General features: G+C 43.1%; 4 protein-coding genes across 8 annotated transcripts in view; 1 reads left to right on the plus strand and 3 right to left on the minus strand.

Annotated features, from left to right (window-relative positions):
* Nucleotides 1-542: 542 nt before the first annotated feature.
* Nucleotides 543-5,193, minus strand: hprt1l (hypoxanthine phosphoribosyltransferase 1, like). The gene is made up of 9 exons (XM_083762540.1): nucleotides 4,762-5,193; nucleotides 4,259-4,365; nucleotides 3,602-3,785; nucleotides 3,264-3,329; nucleotides 3,127-3,144; nucleotides 2,668-2,750; nucleotides 1,856-1,902; nucleotides 1,264-1,340; nucleotides 543-1,097 (listed from the first exon to the last, which is right to left on the minus strand). Exons 1-9 carry the CDS (start codon nucleotides 4,777-4,779, stop codon nucleotides 1,050-1,052), a joined length of 648 nt encoding a protein of 215 aa, XP_083618666.1. The 5' UTR covers nucleotides 4,780-5,193; the 3' UTR covers nucleotides 543-1,049.
* A 1,309-nt stretch (nucleotides 5,194-6,502) lies between these two features.
* On the minus strand, nucleotides 6,503-15,158 carry LOC310857858 (26S proteasome non-ATPase regulatory subunit 7). The gene is made up of 8 exons (XM_083763811.1): nucleotides 15,013-15,158; nucleotides 14,434-14,525; nucleotides 14,147-14,239; nucleotides 13,935-14,032; nucleotides 13,303-13,383; nucleotides 12,669-12,760; nucleotides 12,218-12,416; nucleotides 6,503-7,207 (listed from the first exon to the last, which is right to left on the minus strand). The coding sequence occupies exons 1-8, from the start codon at nucleotides 15,084-15,086 to the stop codon at nucleotides 6,956-6,958; spliced, it is 981 nt and encodes a 326-aa protein (XP_083619937.1). The 5' UTR covers nucleotides 15,087-15,158; the 3' UTR covers nucleotides 6,503-6,955.
* A 138-nt stretch (nucleotides 15,159-15,296) lies between these two features.
* On the plus strand, nucleotides 15,297-18,314 carry LOC310857681 (dynein light chain roadblock-type 2; the record flags this gene model as incomplete). Its single annotated transcript, XM_083763468.1, has 4 exons — nucleotides 15,297-15,331; nucleotides 16,121-16,196; nucleotides 17,310-17,477; nucleotides 18,271-18,314. Exons 1-4 carry the CDS (start codon nucleotides 15,329-15,331, stop codon nucleotides 18,312-18,314), a joined length of 291 nt encoding a protein of 96 aa, XP_083619594.1. The 5' UTR covers nucleotides 15,297-15,328.
* Nucleotides 18,315-19,387: 1,073 nt separating this feature from the next.
* LOC310857937 (genetic suppressor element 1-like) overlaps nucleotides 19,388-27,706 on the minus strand; it is a 47,950-nt gene continuing 39,631 nt past the window's right edge. For 4 of the 5 annotated variants that reach the window (XM_083763962.1, XM_083763964.1, XM_083763961.1 and 1 more), the window contains exons 10-17: nucleotides 27,544-27,706; nucleotides 26,454-26,566; nucleotides 24,567-24,843; nucleotides 23,540-23,653; nucleotides 21,667-22,056; nucleotides 20,867-21,193; nucleotides 20,588-20,691; nucleotides 19,388-20,448 (exon numbers count right to left, since the gene is read on the minus strand). The exon at nucleotides 27,544-27,706 is cut by the window's right edge and continues 199 nt beyond it. In XM_083763962.1, the coding sequence (XP_083620088.1) occupies nucleotides 20,308-20,448; nucleotides 20,588-20,691; nucleotides 20,867-21,193; nucleotides 21,667-22,056; nucleotides 23,540-23,653; nucleotides 24,567-24,843; nucleotides 26,454-26,566; nucleotides 27,544-27,706 (1,629 nt within the window). In that variant the 3' untranslated portion in view covers nucleotides 19,388-20,307. The remainder of the gene's footprint in view (nucleotides 20,449-20,587; nucleotides 20,692-20,866; nucleotides 21,194-21,666; nucleotides 22,057-23,539; nucleotides 23,654-24,566; nucleotides 24,844-26,453; nucleotides 26,567-27,543) is intronic. The other variant, XM_083763965.1, reaches the window with a different exon arrangement.

The raw sequence follows: 27,706 nt of genomic DNA on the forward strand, positions 1-27,706 counted from the left end.
AATGCTTGGAATGGATTCAGAATGATGAAAGTAATACTGTAATAAAGTAATACTGTGCATGATCATGACATTAGAGGTTCCAGTAATGGGCAGCTTGTGTTACCTCGCCCCAAAATATAAATTTCTAAAGAGATCATTTATTTATAGATCATGGTCACTTTGGAATAACCTGCCTCGAAACCTCTGTTGCATTTACAGTAAATTAACGTTTAAAAAGCATCTAGAATTCCTTTTGATACAGTGAAGTGCAATTTAAATTTTATCCGAACTAATGTAAGTTGAATACTGACTTTTTAACAAATGTGTATTTGTAATTGTATGTGTACTGGAATGTTTATTGTGTGCACCAGCTAATGGGGATCCTTAATAATATATAGACAATATTTTAGGCCAATAAAAACTATATACACCAAATCTCCCACTTTAAACAAAAGTCCGGCAGCCGACTATATTCATGTTATGGTAAAGCTCCGAAATAAACCATTCATTCAAAGAACACAATCGCCAAGAAGATTCAACATAATTTATATTGCTGTAAACGGGTCCTCCATGAAAACAGAGAATATCAAATAAAATATATTTTTAAAGTACATTCCACGTCAGTTATCGCATGATACGAGAGGATAAAACAGCATTACCAAACAATTGTGGTTACACAGACTGAAGGCCACCTGCATTTGACTGACAGTTGTATGACTATACAAAAAGAAACTATCGCAGTAGCCTGAAACCCTGGTAACAATAGTGACAAACTCATAATAACAATGTTCTGTTTACAGTCACTAATATAAAACAATAATTCAAGAGGCCAAAACTGACATAGATTTGTAAATAAATATAAAATGAAAAAAGTCATGAACACATATACATAATTGAACCCACCTATTTGAAGGGTAAAGCTGTTTGCTTACTTTAGTAACTCACATATTCACATTTTGTGGATTCTTTCTTCATGTAGAAAAATAACCGATTCAAAACGGGGGGGGGGGGGTGTTAAGGAGTATCATCACAGTGGTCCTCGTCTTCATTTATTGTCTGCACAGTTCTGTTCATACTTTGTACTTTTCCTTGGCGTCATCCTTTAATATGCAGATGTGCTGTAAACACGAAGAATGTAAAGGGAACAATCAATGTCTCAAGAACTGTCTCTGTTCTCCGGAGTGTAAATAAATGTGCCCTTCTATATTTGGTCTAGGTATTTCAAATAGAATGCCAACTTGATTTTATACCATAGAAGTCATATTTTGAGAATAGGCTACTCACACTGAGATCCCTGAAGTACTCGTTGTAATCCAGAGCATAGCCCACCAGAAATGCATCAGGCACCTCAAAACCAATGTCTGGAAAGATATAAAAAACATTCAAATGTATACCAAACTGTAATGTAATGCATTATCTGCTTTGTGATTGTTCTGTTATATGCAAGTACAGTATACTCCATCTATCGCACGCGCACACAAACGCACGTCTAGCCCTTTAGCTGCTAGTGCATGAAGTCAAATGTGTATCCTGTTCACAGCTGTCCTGGAGCTACAATCTTAAAGAGATCCAACTCCAACCTAAAGTATTACACACACACACACACAGGCAGTGTGAGTGTGCGGGCATCTCGAGCATCTGTCAGGGCATTCACTAAGTGCTCAGCTACCCGTGGAGTACATCTTCCTAAAATGGATAAATCTTTACAAAAACCGAACTGCGGTAAAACAATACATCCTGTCTCACCATTCTTTCAAATGCGAACATGAAATGTTGCATTTGCAACTAGTAGCTACTGCCTACAAAGACACATAGGACTACAGATCACATTGACTGGGCAGTGAAATGAATGACTGGGCAGTTAAATGGTACTCACAGTCTGGTCTATACCCTGAGCTCCTAGGTGTTCTCTTCACTAGGAGGCTGAAATAACAAAAAATATCATAAACATGAGTCAATCCAATCCACCATTTATATAGCACAAAACAACAGAGTTGGAATGTGGAACAAGCACTGCTATTTTGACATTAACTGGAATCCATTATACAGGAATTAACCTTTAAACAATAAACAGTGTTCCATAAAAGCCTGAATACGGACAGATGGCAACAGTGCTCTCGGGATGCACTTGCTGGAACACTTTTTCTTAACAAACGGTAAGCCATTAAGTCTGTCTGAGAGCTCAGTGTCATCCCACTTCCCTGCAGCAAAGTGATCATTCAGCTAGCAAATTTACCTCACAGGAAATCACCAGACAAACTATGTCTGCCACAGTACTTTTCATGGACACCATTAAGCTAACAATTTTACAAATTCAAAGTGCAGACAACACGATAATATACAGTAAATTGCTCTGTGCAAAGTTGCTCTGTGCAAAGTAAATCCCTGATAAGATCTTCATACTTATTACTTGAACATACAATAATTTTCATATACAGTATCAGAGAGCTGGTCTCCATCTCCTCAGTGCAGTTACTGTAATAGTATGGCAGATTAACTGTTAAGCTGTTCCCTCTCACTCACTCGCATACATACTCACATGTACAGTATACAGTACTTAAGTGAAGCGCGGCGTGCCCATTAGCTGAGAGCACTGTTGTTGCCACCATGACCTTGAAGTCAGTTACACTGGACTGGAGATCTATAATTCAACTTCCTGGTCTGTGAGCTGCATCTGATGGCTCTTACCTTACAACTTTAACCATTTTTGGATTACATTCACTCAGCAGGGAGAGTAGCTTCTGCATCGTCCTCCCTGTCTCCACAATATCCTACGGTTTCACACCAAGAACACAAATGAGGACAGCACTGACTACAGCCACATCAGGCAGTAATGCTTTGTTTACAGTGCAGCAGTGCATTGTAAACAATGCAGCATGCAGGCAGTGTTCCAAATACTACGTGACAAGCACACATAGGCCTAACTGCAAATAATAAGTACCGGTATGGTCTTTTAATAATAATAATAATAATTCACATACCCTACATGTAAGAATTTGGTCTGTCATATGCAAATAGCCTACTTCTAGAGCTTGTAGCCTATCTGATAATGCTATTCAAAATGGTGGATTAACATTGCTTGAATGTTCATGCATGGCTGTATAGAACACATTTAGTATTTGTATCAAAAGAGAACACATATCTTACCTCGACTATTAAAACATTCTGTAGAGAAAATAAGCAAAACATATTGAGATGGTAGGAAACATTTAAATACACCTTGTATGTACAGGGACATGACTACACTTCATGAAATAACGCGACGTAGAGCCAAACGTACTAACCTTGCCTGTTAGGTTGGACAACTCATCACCGCCAATGACTTGGACACTGTTTGTAGACTTGTCATTCTGAGGACAACAATGTAGTCGGATCATATATACAGTATTGCAGTGTGACCGTGGCAGCTTGCCAAAAGATTGCATTGCTAGTAGCTTGACAATTTATTCTCCAATTTGTATGTCGGCTGCATTCACAAACTATAATAAGAGCTGTATTGTACAGTCAGGATACATTTCATTTCATGATTAATTTCTTGTTTGGATATTACCACCACCCCTCTATCACACATCTAGCATCAGCAAAAGCTGTTCCTGGAAATTAAATGAGAAGGGCAGCTTACACAGTAGCTTTTTAGCCTAATGAAATCCACCGTCATTGGGACTGATTTATCACTGTTGCGGTTCAGGGCTTTGATATAGTCCAGCAGGTCCGCAAAGAACTTGTAGCCCCCTTTGAGAACGCACAGAGCTACAATGTGATGTCCCCCCATGTCCCGGACTATATCACGTGCCAGGCGTTCTGTCCTGAGAGGCGAGACAGAAAGGATGGAGAGGAGAGGGTGATGCACGGTGAATTAGAAATTGAATCAGTTGATAAAAACACAATTTTTTCATTGGTTACTATACCAAATCAATAAGCAAGAGAGCTTATTATTTCACTCAACTCACAAAGGTACAAGGCTTGTAGCCTACTACAAGCAGTGAAACGTTGGTCTGCATAATACATCAGTATTATGCACAGTGCACTGGCCAGTGCAGACATGTAATGCCTTTTACCCCATGCAAATTATACACCCATGCAAAAAACACTAGGATGCACTGCAGTGCACTGTGTGGTATATTGTTTAAACAAATTATGTTGCCAATGTTTTCACCTACCTATATACACTGTTTTTTACAATGTTAACAAATGTGTAAATCAGTAGAGCATAATTGGTACACGAGAAAGATTTGATTTGGAAAGAAATAAAGGTCAGACTGTGCAGTCTGTGCGTTACCTATCCATGATCAGTCCGTGGGGGATGATCACTCTGTCCAAATCGTCCTCATAATGTTTGGGGACACAGAAAAGGTCCAGCTCGTGGCCCCGTTCATCATCAGCAATCTGTAACAGAACGGCATCACCCACGTCACCTTAATACTGTACCTTAATCATGTTTGGCACGACAACACACAAAAACGTGCCGAGACATTGGCGAACATTGGCGAAAGTGATCGCATAAGCTGTCGCCTAGCGACATTGAGCCTATCTCAACCACCTGTTTACAATTGTGAATTTTAGAATTACAAGCCCATATGTGATGTGGGTAAACGTAAACATGTTTCACTTGTCGTTGATCATGCCATGATCATGACCAAGTGCACGCAGCAGACCATGATTCAAATGCGCAAAACCGCACCCAGACAACCGAAGAGCAAGTTAAGAAAACACTGAAGTAAAATAAACGTGAGATCTGTCTGTTGAGTAGCTATAGAACACATTTGAACCTGCGTGTCTTACCTGAAGGTAGGAAGCCATGTTATGTTCGTCCGTTCGTCCGTCCACTCACAGCGATATATGAGCAGTCATGCTCTTGTTCTTGGTTTTGTTGACTGTCTGGATGTTGCAGCGATACGCAGTACTGCCTACTGTAGTAGTACACAGTAACATGTCAGTGGGGGTTTAAACCCTACGTCACAATCCATTTTACCTATCCAATAATCTGATTTAGGCTGCCAGAAGCAACCCACCACTGCTGCACATTTTACTACGGTAGTCTCGTCGTCGAGCATCAGCACGCATTTGCAGAAGCTGTTAATGTCCGTCGTAACTTAAAAAACCGGGCGCATTTTACCAATATATTCCTTCCACGTCGATTCAAAGTGGCAATTATCTAATTGGTAAACCGGTGTCTTTTGAGCTGCAGCGCGGTATGTTCACACCATGGACAGACTCACTAGACACAAGATCACTGTGACCTCATACTGCGCTATATTTATATATAGTAGTGTAGGCCTACGTACGTGTATACGGCTGCACTTTATTACCACATCACGTAGTCCCCCAGAAGGTACTAGTAGTCCTAGGTAGGTATGCACTAATTGCACTTTCTAGGCCTACTCTAGATTCTACACTCTAGATACCAGAAAGAATATAAAAAAATCACACCCGTGTGAAGTGAGTGGTGCAACTCCGTGTGGGGGTCCCGGGGGGGGGGGTTCCAGACCCACAGGAACGCACTCAGGGGGCCAGGCCGATTCCGGCGAGCCGCCATCCGAAATGGTTGAGACGACAGAGTTACCGTGTGGGGGTCCCTCTCTACTGTACTGTCACTGTACTGGCACACCCGAAATCACCATATATACAGTTAATATGTGCATGTGTGTTTGCGTTAGGTTGCACACAGGTGGTGAAAAACAACCATGCTGTTTTCGTGCTCAGATCAGGGGGGCAGTCAGACAGATATTTTGTGAAGCCACTAAGGAAATCGGGACTTCCTGAAAGTTCATATAATGGCCTGTTGTGGCGCTGTCATTGGGCCCAAAAAAACCCATAGCTCCATAGAGGCCCATGTATTTGGGCCCAACTTCACCTAGACTGTATTACCTTAATAAACATGGTCATGAATACTTTCTGCTTCCAGTCACTAGTTTAAAGTCTCATTTCTCATGTCATAATATTCTTTTTGGAAAATGATGGTCCCATTTATTAAAAAAATAACCATAAAGTCGCGTATGTTCTGAGGGGCGTGGCTACCGTTACAGTCTATGAACGGGAGCCATTCAGTCAAAATAAAAACCAACAAAGAGTAAAGGGAGGGGGGGAGGGCGGGAAAAGTCCCGCATCGTTGTCTGGGCCAGCCAATAGCCAGCTGGGCCCAAACGGAGCTAGCCAATGGCCAGCTGGGCCCAAACGGGTCTAGAAATATGGCGACTTACAGTGCAAGGAATTACAGGCTTCATTTTACGTCCATGTTAGACCCAGGGAACGCTTTGTCCATATTTTTTACAGTCTATGGCTCAGATGCATCCACCCACACACATAGCTCCGTAAGGGTTGCACCACTCAACAAACACATAAGCTATAGTTATGAGATTAATACTACATTACATTTTCTCTCACCCATGGACCGGTTAAGAAGTTTGAATTTACCTTTATGTAACTGTTAATATACCGGTACTGTACATCAACATTCTCTTTTCACATGACAAATGCTGAGACAAAGGCAATTTAATAAAATATTTGATAATAGTAAACAAACCACTTTGTGATCCCAATTTATTGAGTGATACAGAAACAAAAACGTTTTCTCCATCTTACAAAATAATACACAGCTAAATCTGGAGTGTTGATCTAACTGTGACTGACCCATATGGGCCCTTATGGTCCATTTTTACAAATGTCAAATTAACACCCCAGATTTGACTGTACCAAGATACCGTAGAACACCAGTAACCGACTGAGAGCAGAATGCACATTCTCATAGCCAAGAACATGAAAGACCAAACATATCATCCTCTCATCCGTACAATAATAACAGTCTTATGAGTGCCAGTTGTGATTGCAAGGCCAAATCTCAGATGACACCGTTCCCCATATAGAGCACCACTTTTAGCTGCAGACCCACATTAGCGATGTGGCTTGGGAGAAAAGTAGAGCACCATCCAGTTGAAGAGGGCATAATCTGAGATGAAAACCGCAAAAGGTGACGCACTCATTTTTTCTTCTTCTCGTCTTTCTTTGTGGCGTCCCCTTTCTCTTTCTCTTTTTCATCTTTCTTCTCCTTGTCATCTTTCTTCTCCTTCTTGCTTTCCTCCTTCTCCTGTCCCTCCTTCCTCTCTGCATCTCGGTTGGAGATCTTGTTGTTGATGAGGTTGTGCAGAGCCACCACTGAGCGGATGAGAGACGCCAGGTAGACCACCAGCATCTGGTCATTGGTCTTCAGGTAAAAGGCTTTGGTGAAATCCTGCCAAGGGGTAGAAACATGTTCTGCATTAAGCAAACACACTTACCAACACAATACAAAACAAAACAAAATGTAACAAGGGAAGCTAAATGTTTTGACAGAAATACTAAACTACTAAATGTAGTATAGGGATGCACAGATATGGAAATTCTTAGCCAATACCGATATAGGTTTATTTAGTTTTTGTTTCCCCCTTTTATGCCAGGGAAACAAATACATCTCAATACAAGGAATAAATGTTCAGAATCTACAGCTTTGTATGCTGCAGATAACACACCAATATAAATAACGCAAAAAAGGATGCTTATTAACAACAGCTAAATATCGGCTACTGCCATTGGTTAATGTCAGTATTATTTGCCTATACCGATATTGACCGATATCAGCAAATATCTGCCGATACCGATGGTGTGGCCAATACATCGGTGCATCACTAAATTGTAGTGTTGTAGTTTGGGTGAACCAAGACACAAAGACTAGACAGAAATTAAAAATCACACCCGTTCTTATCGTCATACATCATCTCATTCTGGCCAATCGCAATTTGCGTCCTCACTTTTCCGTCAATGTTTACAAGATGTACATATTGTACTTATATTGGCCAGATGTCTTATGTTGTGATTTAGTGCCCTAAACAAACATTAAAGTCCATAGACCAAGTTAGAGGTGATGGATTTCACAATGCCATGCCACACTTCCCGGGCCTTCATTGCCTACACACAAAGCCACACGTTGGAGCAGTTAGCACCGGATATGAAGACTAATGATTAACGTCTTCATATCTCCCACTACAGTATTCCAATGTGGCTAATCTGTATAGAATATTGCTTGTGGTGTTCCATGGTGTTCCGTCTGTCGCGACTGGCTGAGATGTGAGCAATGGCCCCTTGGCCTGAAGGCCTATCATGATTCAATGTAGACGGCAACCGGGTGAGCAGTATGGGTTAGCACCCCAGCCTGTGTCCTCCGTGAGGAGGAAGCCCAACAACCCTCGGTGAGGCCTTTAGGAGGGCCATGCAAGCAGCAAGCGGAACCGCAGTCAGGGCTCCAGCGTGCGACCTATTAGGTCGCATATGCGACTTAATTTCTTATGGTGATACTTAAAATTTAATGAGGTCGCACCGGTGATACTTGGAAATGTGCGGAAAAAAGAAAGAAAAACGATCCGTTTATTTATTTATTTTTACTCCGTCTCAACACTGAGGCACGGGCACCGGGCGGCTATTAGTAGTGCGATAATAAAGTATTACTTTGTTTTGGCTCAATCGAATCCCCTCTCTTTCTCTCTCTCTGCCTGCCTGCAAAGTCAATGCAAAGACGATAATTGCGCAAACAGGCGCAGCGCGACCTGCCGCGGTCCAAACTGGACGAACCGAGTCGAATATATATTCAGGTCTGAACGCAGTTTATCCGTCACAAATTAACTAATCTTTCTCAGCTGTACAATTTCACTGGAGCGCAGCGCACATATCTAACTGCATGATGATCAGTCATGATCTACACAGACAGCCGACTCCCGACCATAGACTGTAAGCTCCCGACCCAAACAATAAGTGAGGAGGTAAACTTGTTGTTTGATTAAACATATAATGTGCCACGAAAAATAGCTTCCAAAGCTTGTTATGTTTGCATCGAGGAGGTAGCCTGTGTCCATACATGATGATCGGCCAACAAAATACATTAATCTCCCTCCCAGTGAGTGAAGAGCACTGATGCCTGATTTATTCTTCGTCGTACAAAGTGTGTGCTGAAAATGGCTGATCTACAAGCTCACAACGCGTCGCGTCCGCGACATGTTGTGAGCTTGTAGATCAGCTATTTTCAGCACGCGGAGATATGCAAGCTCTGAGAGCATTTAGAAACTTTTGCCTTCACAATAAAAGTATGAAGCTTTCACAAGTTGGCCAACTTGGCCCATGAAGACAAGGAAAAGGATTAAGAATTTGGTGGCACTTCACATTGCAAAAGATTTTTTCCAAAATGTAAAAATATTATAATAAGGAATTAATTTGGATAATCGTAATGGGATATTGTACAAATTGTCACTTTATTAATCCCAAAGGTTTGGACTGCATTTAATTTTCAACACAAAACCTTAAACTGACTTTCTGTGTGTGGAATATAAATATTGCCTAGACTGAGTGACTTTGTGTTGGGTTCAAACCATCTACAGTGTTTTGAAGTATAACCAGGTAGGTTGCTGTTTTTCACACAGTGACCTTTGTAGGGGGGTTTTATGATTCAAACCTTTAATGGTGGAAACCACTACAAAAATAAATGGCGCCCTATGTGGGGGCACGATAAGATCATGTAATAATACCACGCTATACAAAGAAAAAAATGGTGCTACCTAATTTCTGGTGGCGCTACCAAATGAAAAGGTAGGTGGCACCAGTGCTACCTGTGAAAAAGTTAGTCTGGAGCCCTGACCGCAGTACCATGACCCTGCGGAACCATTGCCCACCACTCCTGAATGAACTGTCTGGTGCTGGGACTCTGGTGCAACGCACAGGTCCTCGCTCTGGTAAGAGCAGGAGTGGACCTGGTGAGACAACCCACAGAGCCATGTGCCAGAAGTGTACCTCCAAGCCCTGGCAGAGTAGTTCTGGAGTAGTTCCAACGGATTGTGTGCCCCTGGTTTTTCCCTAATGGGACTGATTGAGGGTAGCTACTGGGACGTAAGTCGGGACTTGATCACTCCCGGCTGGGTCGCCTGAGTGAGGGGTATGATGTTGCGAGACCCGAAACCCCGTTGACCTCAGGATACATCACTGAGGATACGTCCCAGGTGCATCCATGCGATGTTTTTTGTTATAGTTCTTCTATTTATAGTGACTCATAGGAATGGTTAGACTATGTGACAACCAGGTATATTCTGGTGACCACCGGAGAGACGGGTGACAGCCGGAATGTAGACGGCAAACGGGTGAGCAGTATGGGTTAGCGCCCCAGCCTGTGTCCTCCGTGAGGAGGAAGCCCAACAACCCTTGGTGAGGCCTTTAGGAGGGCCATGCAAGCAGCAGGCGGAACCGCAGTACCATGACCCTGCGGAACCATTGCCCACCACTCCTGAATGAACTGTCTGGTGCTGGGACTCTGGTGCAACGCAAAGGTCCTCGCTCTGGTGAGAGCAGGAGTGGACCTGGTGAGATGTAGGAGGGGCCCGGACAGGAGACAACCCACAGAGCCTAGTCCCTCCATGTGCCAGAAGTGTACCTCCAAGCCCTGGCAGAGTAGTTCTGGAGTAGTTCCAACGGATTGTGTGCCCCTGGTTTTTCCCAAATGGGACTGATTGAGGGTAGCTACTGGGACGTAAGTCGGGACTTGATCACTCCCGGCTGGGTCGCCTGAGTGAGGGGTATGATGTTGCGAGACCCGAAACCCTGTTGACCTCAGGATACATCACTGAGGATACGTCCCAGGTGAATCCATGCGATGTTTTTTTTTGTTAATCAACCTTTTGATTAGTGATGCACCGAATATTCGGCCACATATTCGGTTTCGGCCCGAATAGGCAGAAAATATATCACTGAATAGTGTATGCAATTAATGCATTCGAAAGAGCTGAATAAATGTTTTATGGACCCATATTAATAGTGATTATTATTTAAGTTAACTTTTGCCATGACCATTTCGTTTGCCATAAATCAGGTATATAATAATATTAATCATATTCGGATATTCGGTTTTCGGCCAACTGTTTCCTATATTCGGTATTCGGTTTCGGCCAAGAATTTCCCTTTCGGTGCATACCTACTTTTGATCAAGCTACATGTCAAGCCCATGTCAAACCTATTGTTTGTCATGTGACCCCACTGGGCCTGGCTTCCAAGAGAGAGGTATGGCCTGTCTAAAGCTGGACGGCGACAGGCATGCTGTGTATTGTTCACAGAGACAATATAACAAGGTAGGTTGTTTAATAACATCTGTTAAATAAAATCATGCTTTCAGTATATTTTTTATAAAAGTGTTACTTAAATTCAATTAAATGTGAACACATTTGTACATGAGTATCATTTGGCATTTAAATAAAAATGGAAATAAACAGTGTCGTCCATTGGTTGGTATTTCTGTTTTTCAGGCAGTTAATTCAGTCTCAGGTCCCTAAAAACACGTCTTTGAACATACCAGTCAGCTGATACATGAAGCATGTCTCCATGTATCATGTCTGTCTGTAGCTTTAAAGGCAAATGAGCTGCTGCTCCCGGTGATATGGAACAGATGCAACCCCTAACCCTAACCCTATCAATTGCATTTCCAGAGGGGCACGAGTCTTATATTCAGGTTAATAAGGAACACAACATGTAGATAAATAAATCTTAAAACCTGAATATGTGGACACTAGTTCTATATAACTATTCCACAATCTCCGAATGCTATATAGATTCTGGAACTACACTGAAATCAAAGTAAGGAAGCTGCCCATTTCCATTCACAAAAATATATTTTAAATTTTCTTTACATTTCTTTTTTTTTTCTTTACATTTCAGCTAGCCTCGGTACCAGGCTTTCATTTTTGTTGGTGCAAAAATTGAAAGCCTGGAGGAACGCATTGGCCGCTCTGGTCTAAAAGTGGGAGACTGGGAGTCAACCCTTCCGGGTGGGCGTCGCTCCAAATTATGTGACATAGCGCTGCACTAGGGGGGAGAGGAGGGGCCGGGGGTGACGGACAGATCGATGAGATCCAATCAGGGCGTGCGCAAATCTCAGCCGCGACCCGCCCCTCTAGACCAGTAACCTAACACGTTAGCTCAGGCTACATTTCAGCTAAATAACAAGCTATAGATGCTTAGATGATTACCATTTATATTAGGATAAATTTGCATGACTTTAAAGAGGAAATGCTTTATCGCGTACTCATGATAGAGCTTCCGTAGTTCCGCTGCGCCAGTCAGTATGGCGGAAGCATTTGAAAATTGCGAGAGGCAACAGTCCACGAGAAACTATGTGGACACTGACAGCCAAATATTTTTCACACACACACACACACACACACAGTCAGAACCTTACCAGTAGATTTACATCTGGGAGCAGGTTGAAGACATCCTGCAGCTGGTAGACGATCTGATGGTTGATGGGCAGTTTGCCTGCTGTCACTCTTTCCAGATAGGACCGAATGTCAAGTAGCTTGGAGTTGAGCCCCTTCAGGCCATGCACCTGGTTGGTGATGCGCTGCGACAGAGTGCCTACTGTTGTGTCCTTGATGTCTCTGTGAAAAGCAATAAAAAGCAGTGCAAAACAATTGGGTGTGACTTTTTACAGTATGTACACAGTATACAGAGTATGTGGGTATGTATACTGTATATGTGGCAACAGGTCAGGTCAAAAACAGCTGGTCACTAGGGACATGTGGGCACCTGGACGAGTGGGCACTTAGGGGTGGACATAACTGGGCACCTGCGAGACACCAAAACCCTCTGGTGAATGCATGATTACATGCGTGTTCTTTGTTTCCATTTACCTGAGCAAGTGCTCAACTCCTACTTCCTCTGCCTCCTCTGCACCGATCTCACTGGTGACGTGTTCAAATGTCTTTGAAGTTGGAGTTCCATCCTGGATAGGCAGAAACATTGCCATTACAAACAAATCTGTTATCTGTTCTGGTCATTATCTGATCATTGAACACACATCGATGTTGCTAAATAAGACAGTTGACTTAATTTAGAGTATGTATGTTGTCTCGTATCCAGAGGATAGTTACTACCCATTTATATATAACTCAGTAGACAAATTGAGGATCAGATTGAAATCTGTAATTTTTCTAGAATTAAGAATTAACAAAAATATATTTTGAAATCAAAAAGGTATCTAATATTTAGATTAGTACACACTTTGACTGTTGGGAATGTGTTTAGAAACATAAGAAAGAATGTCTCATAGTAAATTAATTAAATGTGTTCATCCCCCTTTCAAATGGAATGTTAAGTGTCATTTCAAGATAAGCGATGCACAAAAGTAGCCTTTTTGTTATATAATTTTGCATTAAAAGTAATAGAAGCACACACACTTGGAACAAGTCTGAAATGTTTTACAGTGACAACTAACTCTTAATATCCATCTTTGTGATGCAAATGTAAAGTTACACTGTCTCATACATCATGTATTTCCTCCACTGAGAAGTACGCTTCTGTGGGCAGGCCCAAGTCTTTAGGCTTCACATCAATGATGACTAACACCTGGAACGATACAAATGTGAAGTTATTCAAGGAGGGAATGTTAATGTATATGAGCATATAGTCACTGGCAGGTGCATGAATTAAAGCAAAACAACGTCTCAGGACTGATGTTGTCCTAAATGCTGTGTTTCCTAAACAATTGAATTAAAACAATATGTTGTAAAATGATGTAGTAGAAGACATCATGGCTTCTATGGAATCCATTCCAAATGACTGAAACCAGTAATGGTGACTGAGAACTTTAATCCTTGCAGGTGGAAACCTTCTATGTCACAAATAAATGAGTGAATAAATGAGTCAAAATTCATTATTGCCGTGTAGACCTAAGCGTTAACGCACGATAAGTCAGAACGCGGTGTTTACAAGAAAGGTTATTTAACCTTCTATGTCCAAAACTATTCATTTTCAGGTAATGAAAAAAAAAGAACCTGTGTTCCAATGGATCATCCAATAGTAGTAATTGTGTCACACGCTCTTGTTAAGAGCTTTTGCTCTTTTCATTGATTCAATATTTCTAAAGAATATACAGTGTAAACTAAGAAGCTACTCACTGAATTTGTGCAGTACTGCTTGACCAGCTCATTGATGGCAATGTCATTCTTGTGTAGTTTTGGTCCTGTGTGGTACCAACCAACGATTCTTTCTCTGGCTAGAAAATGGAAGATGTTGTATATTAATGATTTAATTGTTCACATTCACAATGTCTTCCAAATAATGTCTGCAGATTAAATAAAAACAATGTAGATGTTCCCATTGGTCTTACCGTTGACTTTCTTGAACATGCCATACATGTTCTCCAGGTAGTCATGGTCCAAGAACCACACAGAGTCATCCTTGTCATCCTCATCAAATGGCACTGAGGAGATACAGTGACGTCAATGAGTATCTCCTGAATATCAATATCCATAGCTGAATATTGATTTAAACTATGGGTGTTAAACATTCCTGAATAAGAGTATGACTACTAAATGTATAAACAGGCTTGATCATGTGCATGTAAATGTCTTGATTATGATTTAACGTCACTGTCACTGTCAGGATGAAACTCACCAGCGAAGGAATTTGACACATCGAGAATCTTCTTATGCCAAGACCCCAGAAGAACCCCAACTACTCGTTTCTGGTTTCCAACTTTACCTATTCTGTAATATTGAACAGAACAAGAAACAGTTGTGTTAACAGTAACAAAACATTACTGATCGTTAATAGCAGCATGTGATGCACAGCATTATTTAGCCCTGGTCCAGTGCTTGTCAGTGAGGGAGCATTATTTATTGATCAGTATCAAGATAGACAGCACAAGCACTTTGTCTTAGCCTTATAAATGAATGGTGGTTAGGTTATAAATGTATGGTGTGTATTTATGTTATTTGGATTATTATTACAACTTTTTAATACGCATAGAAGTTTCAAAGATTGGGTAGTTAACGAACTGGTTAGCAAGCTAGCTAACTAGCTTGGACAGCTAGCCAACGTTATACTGTCAATGGGCTTCTGACTCAGCACGGCTAGCAGGGTTAGCTTAGCGGCTAGTCAAGGCAGTAATGTTAGCAAACGACCTAGATTTAGAGGCAACTAAACAAATATCGCAAGCATAGACACATCATTTGGTCGTTACTTTTTGTTTACCTATTAAAATGGTCGACCACGCTGAGCAAAACCAGGGGGTGGACCACCACATTTTCTACTGCTAACTCCGGCATTTTCACTGTGAGAATAAACAAGGCACAGCAACACACAGGAACACAGCCCACTAACCTATAATCTCGCGTGATGCTGTCCAGTCAATGCATCAATTCCACTGCAGCAACGCGAGATCTCCCACACAATGACAGCAGATCTACAGTATTCACATCCGCTCGACTTGTATCCGTTTCTCTTGGCAACAGACGAACACGAAGAAGAGAGAAGCTGCCAGGAGGACCGTCAACAAGCTGTTGTCATTATGGTAAGACTAAGAGACTGCTGTCTAGTGTCTACTTTAACTGAGAAATAATAAATAACAGAAATAAATCAGAAATAAACTAAAAAATAAACGTCCGTTTATTATTTCTCTCAATAGTTAAGTGGTTCATAAATTGAGGTCTGGGGTCAGCCTGTTGTCATTGTTGAGGGGTCCCAAGCGAAATGAGTTAATATAGCATCAAAATCAATGAGCATCAAAATCTGTTAAACCACTTTGAAAATAGCAGATCTACAAGCTCCACTGGGTGGACCGCCATACTCCACTCCCCGGCACAATATATTTTCAGATGGGGGTCCTCGAATCAATCAATCTATCCATCTTCAACCGCTTATCCGTAGTTGGGTAGCGGGGGCAACAGCTTTAATTTTTTACAGGGGCCAGTTTTGAATTGCAGCTGTCCGTAAGTGCTCTTTGAGAGTGGTTTTGAAGGAGTCTTGGGAGTGTATGTCTGTGGCTGTGTATTTATATAATCCCTCCATCTGATCTTTGGTCTGCCTGGGGTCTCCTTCCAGTGGGACGTGCATCGAGGACCTCCCTAGGGAGACGCTCAAAAGGCCTGCATATTCATTTGGTTGATAGGCTTGATATGAAAATATTTGAGAAGCACTGCTTTAGTTAACTAATCAGAACATTTGAATTGCTTTAACTCATGATCTTGTTATAGGTCTATATTGAAGTAATGTTACATTATAATTTAATTTTTTGTGTGCTTGGTTGGAACATAACAGCTTTTTTTTTGCTGACATACATTTTCTCTCCTATGTCCTATAGGCTGAAGTTGAGGAAACGTTGAAGAGGATTCAGACACACAAAGGTGTGATTGGAACAATAGTTGTTAATGCCGAAGGTATGTCAAAAAACCTACTATATTCAAACTTCATGGATGAGTGCTTTCTCTACAGCAGTTATGCTAGCTCCGTTTGGAACCTCAATATCTACGAGAGTGATATCCCTGCCCAGGTCGAAATGGGGTCTAGCTGGGTCGAGCCCGTCCACAAACAGTGGATTAAACCCTTTTCACAGTATTGTTTCCAAAAAGTAAACATATCAGAACCGAGATACAGTTGATAAACTTAAGGCCAGCAGGTACAAGTTTTAGTCAGGGGTGAAACAACTGCTTAAATCAGGCTTTAAATAAAAATGTAGTCCAGTCAACTCCCGTTCGCATGCACGGTACTGCTTCCATAAGATTGCATTGGGAAAACCAGGGAAAACATAGTACTTTTACTCTGAATTCTGTACTACATAATCTTAATCATAACAATGATGATCTGGTGGATTACTACAATGACCATAATGTAGAGATGCTCGATATAATCGGTAGTGTATCGGAATCGGCCATAAAAACACCATATCAGTATCAGTTCGGTCTCAAAATAATCCAGATTATTTTTCACCAATATTGATGACACAATAATAATGTGACCGTCAATGGCAAGATTTTACATTTAATACTTGATTGATTGAATACTTTATTAACAGGCTTTGGGCCAAGACCCTAGGGGCTAGGCTTGTTTCCATTGTGGTCCTCTGTATAATATCCGAATTCCGAATCGGTCAGAATCGGTATTGGCAGATATGACCCTGCAAATAATCGGATATCGGTCATAATTTCATAATCGTGCACCATAATGCTTTGGTGCACTCACCCTACCTTGTGGAGAGGGGCAGGGCTGTCTTACTGAGACACCATGTAGTCCAGGAAGGAAGTGAGACCAGTGTCTGTGACATCACAGACACTCTGAAAATATCTAAAAACACATATAACGCACATAAAAAAAAACAGGAAACTGTTTCTTGTCTCCCAAAGTTTCAAATGTCATTAAAATAAGATTTGGTTGCAAAAGGGGTGAAGTGGCCCATCTCTTCTCTAGACTTTAATTTATATATATAAATATATATATATATATATTTTTTTTAATTGTATATGCTGTAATATCAATCCTTATGCATGTTTCAGGTATTCCAATCAGAACGACCTTAGATAATTCCACAACAGTCCAGTATGCAGGACTGTTGCACCAGCTGACCATGAAGGCTAGGAGCACCGTGAGAGACATCGACCCTCAGAACGATCTCACGTTCCTCCGGATCCGCTCCAAGAAACATGAGATCATGGTGGCACCAGGCAAGTGGCAAGCAATTTGTTTCACTTGTTGAAATTCTGATACCTATACAGCAATACAGCCTCATCAAAGTTGGTGTCAATTACGTGCATGAGAGGGGGAGAGGTGGTGGAGTAAGTCGCTTTAGAAGACAGTTTGAGGGTCCAATGGAGTTAAGAGGTTTTGTCCAAAGCGGTTTTTACTACTTGCCATTATGCAAAGAAATACAAATATCTCAAAAATGTAGTTAGGTTTCCTCCCGACAGCAACGATATATTGAAATCGTTGACATGACTAAATAGATGCATATTAAGGAAGTTGTTATTATTGCTATCAACCACTTGCAACCTGGCATCACTATTTTGACCAGAACGTTTTAAAAAATAGAACGTTATTTCTTTTCTTTTTTATATAAATTAAAAAGTAACAAATAGATCTATAAACTCAAAATGCATCGCATGGTGACGTGTTGTTGTGAGCTTTTAGAATACATTATTTTTGCTATTCCACATAATGACCAAGTATTTAGAGAGTTTAAGTGGTTAAGAACAATGGATTATATTTCAGCGTGGCAACTTTCCAGGAAGAGAAGGGCTATATTTTCTAAAAACTGTCGATGTCATTGGTAGTCAAGTTTCTGACCTCCCACCAATTATGAGACGCAGAGTAAGAAACTGTGCAGTTTTTTAATTGGCCAATAAAATTAATAAAGGTTGAAAATGTGTAAAGTGCTCCTTTAAAAGTAATACTGTCATTTGCTGTTTATTTGACTATCTTACCATTTCTCACCCCACTTTTTCTTCTGTTGTTCTGCAGACAAGGAGTTTTTGCTGATAATCATCCAGAACCCTAATGAATAGCTCCTGGACATTCCCATGAGAGTCAGGCTTTGGTTTGTCTCACAGTGGCCTGCTTTAAGAAGACAAGAATGTCTTTGTGTGCTTTCTTTTTCCACTTTTAATTAGCATGCTGCCTAAACCTATAATGTGTACTTTGTCACATGGGACACACATGTGACATGTGAATAATACAGTAGCCTCTCTTACTTTTTCTTACAATTGTCTCAGTATTTGCAATGTATTGTATATAAAATAAAATTGCTAATCATTGTATATTCCAGTTGTTCATAGTGTTATTGCATGTCCCCCACTCCCTGGTATAAATAATAACCAATAAACCACATTTTACAAACATTTTAATGGAACCTTTCCATCCAAATGTACAGCAAATATATGTTAATAAATAGTTCATTATAATTGTACAAGCCAATATATTATGTAATGAGTGATTGAAACAAATAGACGTGATTTCACATGTTGGTAAAGGAGACTGGACAGGTGATGCAGTGTGGAGGAGGGTCAGGTAAAGATAACTAATTTGTCCTGATTTACCGTTATACCCGTGAATATCATATGCAGAGTGTATGATGCATTACTGTCCACAAATATAGCATAATTTAACTACTGTCATACAGAGAAAGTTTGTGTCAGTTATGTCAGTTCATGTCAAATATTTAAGAGTAATGATGTGTTAGCCTAAGACTAATTTATAGTTTGTGTGACAATGCTATTCAGGTGTTAATCATCATTTGTCTTTGGGAACTGCAAAATAACTGTCCTCTCCTGTCTTCTGACAAAAAGTAATTACACTTAGCTGTTGAATGGTGCAAAAGTACACAAAAAAAGAGCCAGGTCCGTCTCATAGCTAGAGTAATGTAACAAGACCTATTAAAAAAATCATTGATATTCTTTTCAAGTTTACAGGTACAACTGGGAGGATTAGGAAGGGTAGTTAGGGGTGATAATAATGGTGATGACAATGATAATATTCCAAGACAGACAGACTTGAGACTGCTTATCTTGTCCTTCATGTTTCCAGTGCATCTTCGTCATCCTCCCAAAAATGTAAGCAACACATAAAATATGCTCAAAACTATTATTCTGGACATTTAATTCTGACCAGCAGCAATTCAAAGAAAACATATGGCTTCCCACACAACGAATGGCTGAAATAATAATAAACATATTACAAAATACTTAGTCTAACACAATTGACATTATCAATGGAAAAAGTTAATAAACTTAAACAAAACAAAAAAACAACATTGTTACCGATACAGTTGCTCCATTCTCTTAAAGGAAACTTGCCTTTAGCTGTTCACCTATCCTCTGTAGAACCTTTCCTTGCACACAGGCTTACTGCGGTCAGACAGGTACAGTAATTGGTACATACGATAATGCTGCCACTCAGGACAAGGTCAAGTAGCTTGTAACTTTCATTTTTCAAGTGCATCCTCTCAAGTTTAAGGCCTGAGGTGAGCTATGATTCCTTCATTCACCATCTGTGCATGTACCAAGAGATTAGTCCGGAGGTAATCTCCGGGCTTCACAGTCTAGGGGAGAACACCGGTTTGTGCCACGTCAATTCCACAAAAATCTATTGACTGGATAAATACAGTCAAAATGCAAATTGGATACAGTAGGAGCTAACTGGTAGGAAATCCTTAAAGCCAACAAGGGAACTACAAGTGTGAGGGGTTAGCATTATTCTATCAGAGATAATGTATTGTGACACCTACACAGTGTTGCTAACAATCCATGAGTAATGAGGTGTGCGTTGCAGAATCAGAATGCACAGACAATGGTCACTTGAGGACAGTCAATGTAGCAGCACTGATTGGCCGACAACATTTAAAGACAAGTAAGCGGCTGCTCCAAGTGCTTCAAGTACTGTATGGAGACAAAGCGCTGACCGGCTGTCCTATTTCAGCTACAGTCTCTTCACCGTCAGTCAGCGGTGTCTCCATCAGGGGATTTCAGTGGCAGGTGAAGTTGTGCGCACCGAGCGCAGGGGTCACCTCGGGTTGTGTCCATTGATGTGCCCCCCCCTGCCCCAGTGCATGTTGGGAAGTGTCAGACACCTCCTGAAGTGCTCGAGCTGGGCCTGCAGTCTCTCTCTCTCTTCTCTCACCTTCTGCCTCTGACTTACCAAGTCCTGACAAATGAACAATGCATATACTGTAATTGATATTAAAGGAAGGAACAGAATGTCTGCACAGGCATACATTCCTTTAAGTCTGGAAAATAAAGGGATCATGTAGTGAAGCTGACAGTCAGTCAGAGGTACTACTTACCCCCATATTCACAGAGAGCTGTTCAGCCGTTCTGGTTAGGGTGTAGTTCTGAGCTTCAAGCCTTTTGCACTGACTGTGGAGAACCTGCTTCTCTATACTACATTCTGAAAAGAAAGTAGAATAAATATATAGGTTAATCGTAAAGATGACATACAGCATTTTTCTGTCCAGCAGCAACAATATGTATAAGACTAAATGGCCTTTATGAATCTACTAGGGAACAATAATGGTCAACAACACACATAGTGTATATAATTGTATTGAGTGAGGAAATCTCACCATCCATGTAGTCCTGGTAGGCTTCAAAGATCGCTTCAATCCCCTGCCACTTCCTAGGACTGTCTTCCACCCCATCCTCCTCCTCATCCTCCTCTTCCTCCTGCCCAGACTCGCCCTCTTCCTCTTCCTCCTCCTCCTCCTCAGACAGGTGTTCCTTCAGCCCTGCTGGGGGGTCCCGGTGAGGCGGCGGGGGGTGGAGACGACGGTGGCCGTTGACGTGGGAGTGCTGGGGGGCGTGGTGGACGTTTGGTCTTTTCAGCGGCGAGATGCTGTGTGGCCGCGAGTGGTCCCCCTTTGAGGTGGCCTCGGGGACACAGTTTGAAACGCCTGACGAGAAAAACAGAGATAATGTTACGGTTCCCATCGACCGCCAAGTGCCGACAGCTCATCACCAGTGGTGGACAACGTACTCAACCTCAGTAGCCTACTTGAGTCAAAGTTAAACTGTTCTACATATATGTCACGTTACTCACGTAGAAACCTCTTCTCTTATCTCTTCTTGAACCTATATATATTTACTTGTACTTTTTGTTGTAAAAAGGCTCAAACCTTCTTCTTTCCTGCCTTGATCTCCTTAACCCCTCCCCCCTATCTTTTCTTGTATTTCTTGGGAAAAATTACATTTTTTTTACACAAAAACTATGCACAAAAACGAGTTTCACCCACTTTTTTATGTAAAACTGTGAATGTGACAATAAAGTTGATTCTGATTCTGTGTTACCTACAGCCAACACCAGGGGGTGGAATGCCCCTTCTTATAAACCTTTTGCCTGTGTGAGCAAGAAACAAGAGAGGCTAACCTTTGTTGTGCATTGTGCTGTTGTGTGTGGACTGTAGCACTGCCTGGTGGAAGTGCTGAGCGAAGGCCTCCGGGGTGAACCTCTCCCAGGGGCGATTCCGCCCGTTCTGCCCCAGATGGGACTCCTTTCTCTGGGCAGAAGTGACTACGCCATTCTGGTGGCCCTGGAGCTTCTTGGTTGGCTGAACCTCCATGAATCCACCCTTTTCATGATGATGCAGGGCCAGGGGCGGGGGACCGCCGGGTGCCGGCGGGGTGTCGACGACGGGGTGCTTGAATGCGTCTGTGTGGAGGCTGTTGTGGTGCTGGGAGTAGGGAGGGGACGGGCTGGGGGAGTCTGGGTAGTGTTGTCCATTTGATTGACACGACACGGGGGTCGATGAGGAGTCACCTGCATGGAAATAAATAAGAATGCTTTATATAACATTTCTGCATTAAGACTAAGACTAATGGTGCGTTCACATGGGCAGATGTAAAAGATGCGAAGCTACAAGCATGGGATTTGCTTGGTAGCTTCACACACGCTGGTGTGTGTGTGTGTGTGTGTGTGTGTGTGTGTGTGTGTGTGTGTGTGTGTGTGTGTGTGTGTAGGGATGGAGCTCGTTCATTTTTATTGATAACGATCACCTTATCGAGCCGGGTCCTTATCAAGCCCACTATCGAGCATTTGCTATTATTTTGTGGAAAGCTGGGAGACAATACATTCTGAACAGAACCTTATTTTTATTGGCCAGTTGTGAGAGTGTGTATGCCATGACACGTGGCACACACACACACACACACACACACACACACACACACACACACACACACACACACACACACACACACACACACACACACACACACACACACACACACACACACACACACACACATACATTTCTATAATGTTCTTATTTTAACCATCCAAAACAACCCTTGCGCTACATTTTACTAGGGTCTTGAAATACAGTACAGAGTTAATTGTGTACTATGTCACTTTAAAAGCATAATGTATACGTCATCGTACGACGGTGTCAAGCACCAAAAATAGCCAATCTACAAGCTCACACTGCGTCTGGTTGCACCGCGTTGTGAGCTTGTAGATCTACAGACTGAGAAGTCGAATTATTATTTTAACTTTGGCAGGGAGTTTTGAGTTTCCCAAACGGAATTGGATTATGAATGATGGCAACGGAGTCTTTCTGGGTAGCAAGACAAGCAAACCACGCATGCCTTGGGTGGAACAGGATTGTTGTTTCGCTGCAGCAGCTGACGGCTCCCGTGTTTCGACTCGGTGCAGACATGCAAAGGTATCGCATTTGGGTTTAATACAATGCATTATTGACAGATGCGGCGATGCCTATGCATTGTCGAAATGTTCCCTTTCGTGCATGTAGCCTACTAATTAAGTTAACAACTGTGCTACATTATTGCACTTAGCTCCCCTCTTGTCTTTTAAAATGTAAACAAACTTTTCCACTCGTTCCACCCACGGCATGAGCGTCAGTCCACCGTGGCCCAGTCAGTTTAGAGCTTAGCCTTGTCCAGTCTAACTTCGAAGAGAGGGGGAGAAAGAAAAACAACAAAAGATAGCCTAGTTTGGCAGCCCTTGTGCATACAAATTTCTGTTACTACAGCAAACTACAGCAAGCCGCCTTTGTTTTAAATTGTCCCCCATTCGCACGTCGGCAAAACCGTTCACACCTAACGGCTGGAGATGCGCTTCACCCCCCCCCCCCCCCCCCCCGAGCCAGCGGCCCATGACGTCAGCTGCTGCGGATATACCCGATAAGCTTATTGATACTCGGGACTTGATAAATGCCGAACCGGGTTTGTGATTATGGACCCGATTTCCGGGCTCCATCCCTATGCGTGTGTGTGCGTCTCACCAGCTGAGGGCGCAGGGGGGCTGCTACACAGAGGTAAAGGCTTGTATCTGATTGTGTCTAAAGTCACAGTCTTGTGCTGTATGGCTCTCAGCAGCTCCTCAGTCTTCTCTTTATCTACACAGCAGTGGACAAAATGAGAGCGGCTGTCATTCACTTCACACTCCGAGAGACAAGAGAGCCCATGAACAAATGACTGCTGCTGCCACTAGCAGGACAGCAAATGGATGACACTGACCCACTGTGTGTGTGTGTGTGTGTGTGTGTGTGTGTGTGTGTGTGTGTGCGTGCGTGCGTGCGTGCGTGTGTGCGTGCGTGTGTAAATACAATGCACAATCTATGTAGGCGCTACCTAATTGCACCATTTATCATTTTTATAAGAACAGACTGAACTGTGTTCCAAAAATAGACATTTCAGCCCGGCGATTTTGTCAGGTATGTGACTCTGTGTCATTTATGAAGCAAGCTGTATGTATCTGTATATTATCGGTATCTGTGTACTGTATGTTTTATGTATCTTCATTTTCAATCTCTGCTTGAAAATGAGATGCTGCAAGGGACTATCGATAAAAATCAGAAAATCTGACAGAGGTTCCCCACCGGTCCACAGGACATGTACAGTACCACCGGTACACGAGTTTGAGAACCACTGCTCTATCGAGTTAAAAGTAGTTAAACCAATTTGAATGCTATATTATTAACGAATACATGAATTTTCTGGTTGCCGAGGAAGTTCAAACATGTGCTCCAGAAACTGATATCCAAATGTTCACTGAGTTCATATTAAATGATATGTATTAGCTGCTCAAGGTAAACCGTCGACCCACACAGGATACAGATCATCAGAACACGGTCTAAAACCGTTTGCCTCTGCCACTGGCAACACCTGCACCTCATTAGGGACAGGGTTAAATGCCCTCCCTGTAACCATGGCAACCTAGGACTTGATTGACAAATTGACAAAACCCTGTAGTGACATCATTGAAACAATATGGTGGCTCAAATGGCCCCCTGGAACGCGGTCTCTCACCTCTTCTCTGCTGTGGGGAGACGTGGGCGAGACTGAACAGGCGGAGGAAGTCCTTCTTCTCCGCCAGTTCGGGGGCGTCGTCCATCTGCTCGGCGGTGAAGGGGGTGGTGAGGGGCGGTGGTGTCACGGGGGACAAAGACTTCCTCTTGCCACGCACGGCCGGTGGGGAGGGGCTGCGTTCCCTGAGCATCCTCCTCCTCTTCCTCCTCTTCCTCTCCAGAAGCTCGTCGCGGTGGGAGAGCGTGGTCAGGCCGCACACGCGCAAGAAATCCACTTTCTGCACGCAGAGACGGAGGAAGTGTTTTATAACTCTGAGACACACGGAAACAGTGTTGGACAGTAACAAAGTGGTTTTGGTTTAGTTGGAAAATCTTTGAATTGTGATTTTAAATGTCCACATTTTAACACAGCAATAGATTGATATTCAAAATAAAATGTCTAATTTGTATTTTTTTAAAGCATGTAATTAAAACCAAGTACTCCAGTACTATCTATATTACAAGATAAAACCTGCGCGTCACGAGCAACACTGCTGCACACTTCCATGGACACGATCACACACGAGCACGGCCAGCCTCCCGGGACCTGGGAAAAAACACCCTCCGATCCCGCACAAATGTGCGCGCCTGACCCGCGCAAAGACTTGCGTGTAATACCCACATTTAATACATTTACCCCAAAACACACACCTAGCCTCCCCATAGCCCCCGCACTGCATGTTGGGAAGGACACAGCTTATTAATGTAGTCACCGATTGCTGTGCAACATCCTCCTCATGTTCTCACCACCCAATTCGGCTACACCACACACACTAACCTACACAATTCTCCACACGTGACACAGGGCCCTTATTGGCTAGAATGCTCACATGCCACACCCTGTGACGGCACAACACAGCAACGCACAGCTGTGATTGGCCAGTCACACACATCTCATCGCCACAACCAGAGTGCAGCTTGCAGAGGCGGAGCTATCTCTCTGCATGGAGTTGTCGAGGAGTGTAGAGACCGAGAGACGCGCTGTGCAGAGAAGCATGTGTGTGTGTGTGTGTGTGTGTGTGTGTGTGTGTGTGTGTGTGTGTGTGTGATCACGGTGTAGGGTCCAGAGGCGAAGTCAGTTTAGAGCTTGCAGTCTAACTTCAAAGAGCGGTGGCAAAAAAACAAGAAAAACACCAAATGATAGCCTACATTGGCAGCCCATGTGCATGCAAAACACAGCATGCAAGCCGCCGTTGTTTTCAATGGTCCCTCCATTCGCACGTCGCCAAACCTGTTCTGACCTATCGGCTGGAGATGCTAATTTGTGATACACTATTCATTATACATTCTTAAATTGACATTGAACTTTTTTGGTACACAGTGCCAAAATGCAGTTCTTAAGGTGTGGGGTCCCGCGGCCAAAAGAACCGCCCGCCCCTGGGACTCTTCCATACTCTAACGATTTAACAACTGGCCATGGGGAACCAGGCGCTCCGCCCGTCCCCGAGTGCCCACCCTTAAGCACCCCTCCTGGGCCTTAAGATGTGGGGTCCCGCGGCCAAAAGAACCGCCCGCCCCGGGACTCTTCCATACACAGCTGAAACATGAAGTCTGTCACTGAGTAAACTTTCACTTGTACTGGAGTAATATTTGAGGGCTTGAGTATCTATACTTTTACTCAAGCACTGGGGCTGTCCACCACTGGGAATGAGTGTGTGTGTGTGTGTGTGTGTGTGTGTGTGTGTGTGTGTGTGTGTGTGTGTGTGTGTGTGTGTGTGTGTGTGTGTGTGTGTGTGTGTGTGTGTGTGTGTGTGTGTGCGCGTGTGTGTGCGTGTGTGCGTGGGTGCGTGCGTGCATGAGTGCGTGCGTGAGTGCGTGCGTGCGTGCGTGCATGCGTGCGTGCGTGCACCTCAGAGGACGTGTCCAGTTTGAGCGGGGGCTGCTCCGTTACCCTCCTGAGATGTGCCTTAACGTCCTCATCGTCGCTCTCATCGTATGACTCATCCAGGTCGTAGTAATAACCTAGGGAGGGAAACACACTAATGACTCATGGGTAAAGAGGAAAAAAGAACATCCAACCTTCTAATCTTTAACATCATTAAAGGGTTAGTCATTCCCTGCTGTAACTATACTGTACCTCCGCCAGAGTTCTGCCTCTCTTTAATCTCCAGAGTTCTCTCTGGGCTCCCAACCTCTCTCATTTATTTTCTTTTTTTCAGGATCTCTTTTTTTCTTTCTTCAATTTTAAATGTTCTCCCAATTTAGTCATTATGCCAATTCCCCTCATCTTGCCCCATGTGGTCGCTGACCCCCACTGTTTGGCCATGTGGGAGGCTGTTGACATCCACATACTCGTCCCATACATGTGACACAGATAGCAGCCACTTCTTTTCACCTGACAGTGAGGAGTGAGAGAGAGAGAGAGAACAAGCTATCCCTCACAGTTCTGCTCCCTGCTAAACAAGCACCCAGACCGACCCGTAGGAGTCACAGAGATCGCCCTCCCCTGCTGGCTTCCCAGCGCACACAGGACATATCACCCCTCAACTATGTCTGTCAGACATAGCAGTCCAACCCCTTGAATGCATGCGGAATCCACGGGTGAGTCTTAACCAGCTATGTATGTCGGACTCTGTTGCGGTCTAAAACTTTACTTTATCGGGGAAAAAAGTTGTTTGCTGTTGGCACAGAAATAGTGGCGCAAGTGGGATTCGATACCAGGAGATGTGGGTTGGGAGTCTAATGATTAGCGAGGCAAGCCACTGATGACAATGCCCAACTCATGTAAAAAGAAGGGGAGGGGTAGGGGAGGCCGTAGTGGCGAGGCTCCCCATCCCCTCCCCATATTTCTGGTAGAAGCCCTTGACAGGTGATTTCTCCATTCTGCCTTCCCTGCTGTGAACGCAGCCAATCGTGTTTGTCAGAGAGCCCGGCCAAGCTGGATGCACCACGAAGGACTTCAGAGTCAAATACACACAGAAGCACATCTTTCTCCTCACCTCCTTCCCTGGCCTCGCGCCTCCTCTTCTCCTCCAGGTCCAGCTTGCTGAGGAGGCGGCGATGCTGCTGCAGGGCCTCGTCATACACCAGCATGCTGTCAACGGCAGCGGTGGCCTGGCTCTGTCGTTGTTCCCTCGCCGGGGAGGGAGAGGGGGAGGGGGA

Source organism: Protomyctophum parallelum, assembly GCF_964188405.1.
Source record: "Protomyctophum parallelum genome assembly, chromosome: 4".
Taxonomy (NCBI): Eukaryota; Metazoa; Chordata; class Actinopteri; order Myctophiformes; family Myctophidae; genus Protomyctophum; species Protomyctophum parallelum.

What these genes read in the sequence shown, in the direction of transcription:
- hprt1l (XM_083762540.1), bottom strand. An exon ending in CACGGACTGATCATGGATAG is followed by an intron (nt 3,786 to 4,258) that starts GTAACGCACAGA and finishes CTCGCCTCTCAG; the next exon opens with GACAGAACGCCTGGCACGTG. An exon ending in TTAGGCTAAAAAGCTACTGT is followed by an intron (nt 3,330 to 3,601) that starts GTAAGCTGCCCT and finishes TGTTGTCCTCAG; the next exon opens with AATGACAAGTCTACAAACAG.
- LOC310857858 (XM_083763811.1), bottom strand. Translation starts at nt 15,086, where the DNA reads ATGCCGGAGTTAGCAGTAGAAAATGTGGTGGTCCACCCCCTGGTTTTG. An exon ending in GTGGTCGACCATTTTAATAG is followed by an intron (nt 14,526 to 15,012) that starts GTAAACAAAAAG and finishes TCAATATTACAG; the next exon opens with AATAGGTAAAGTTGGAAACC. An exon ending in AGCAGTACTGCACAAATTCA is followed by an intron (nt 13,384 to 13,934) that starts GTGAGTAGCTTC and finishes GTATCGTTCCAG; the next exon opens with GTGTTAGTCATCATTGATGT.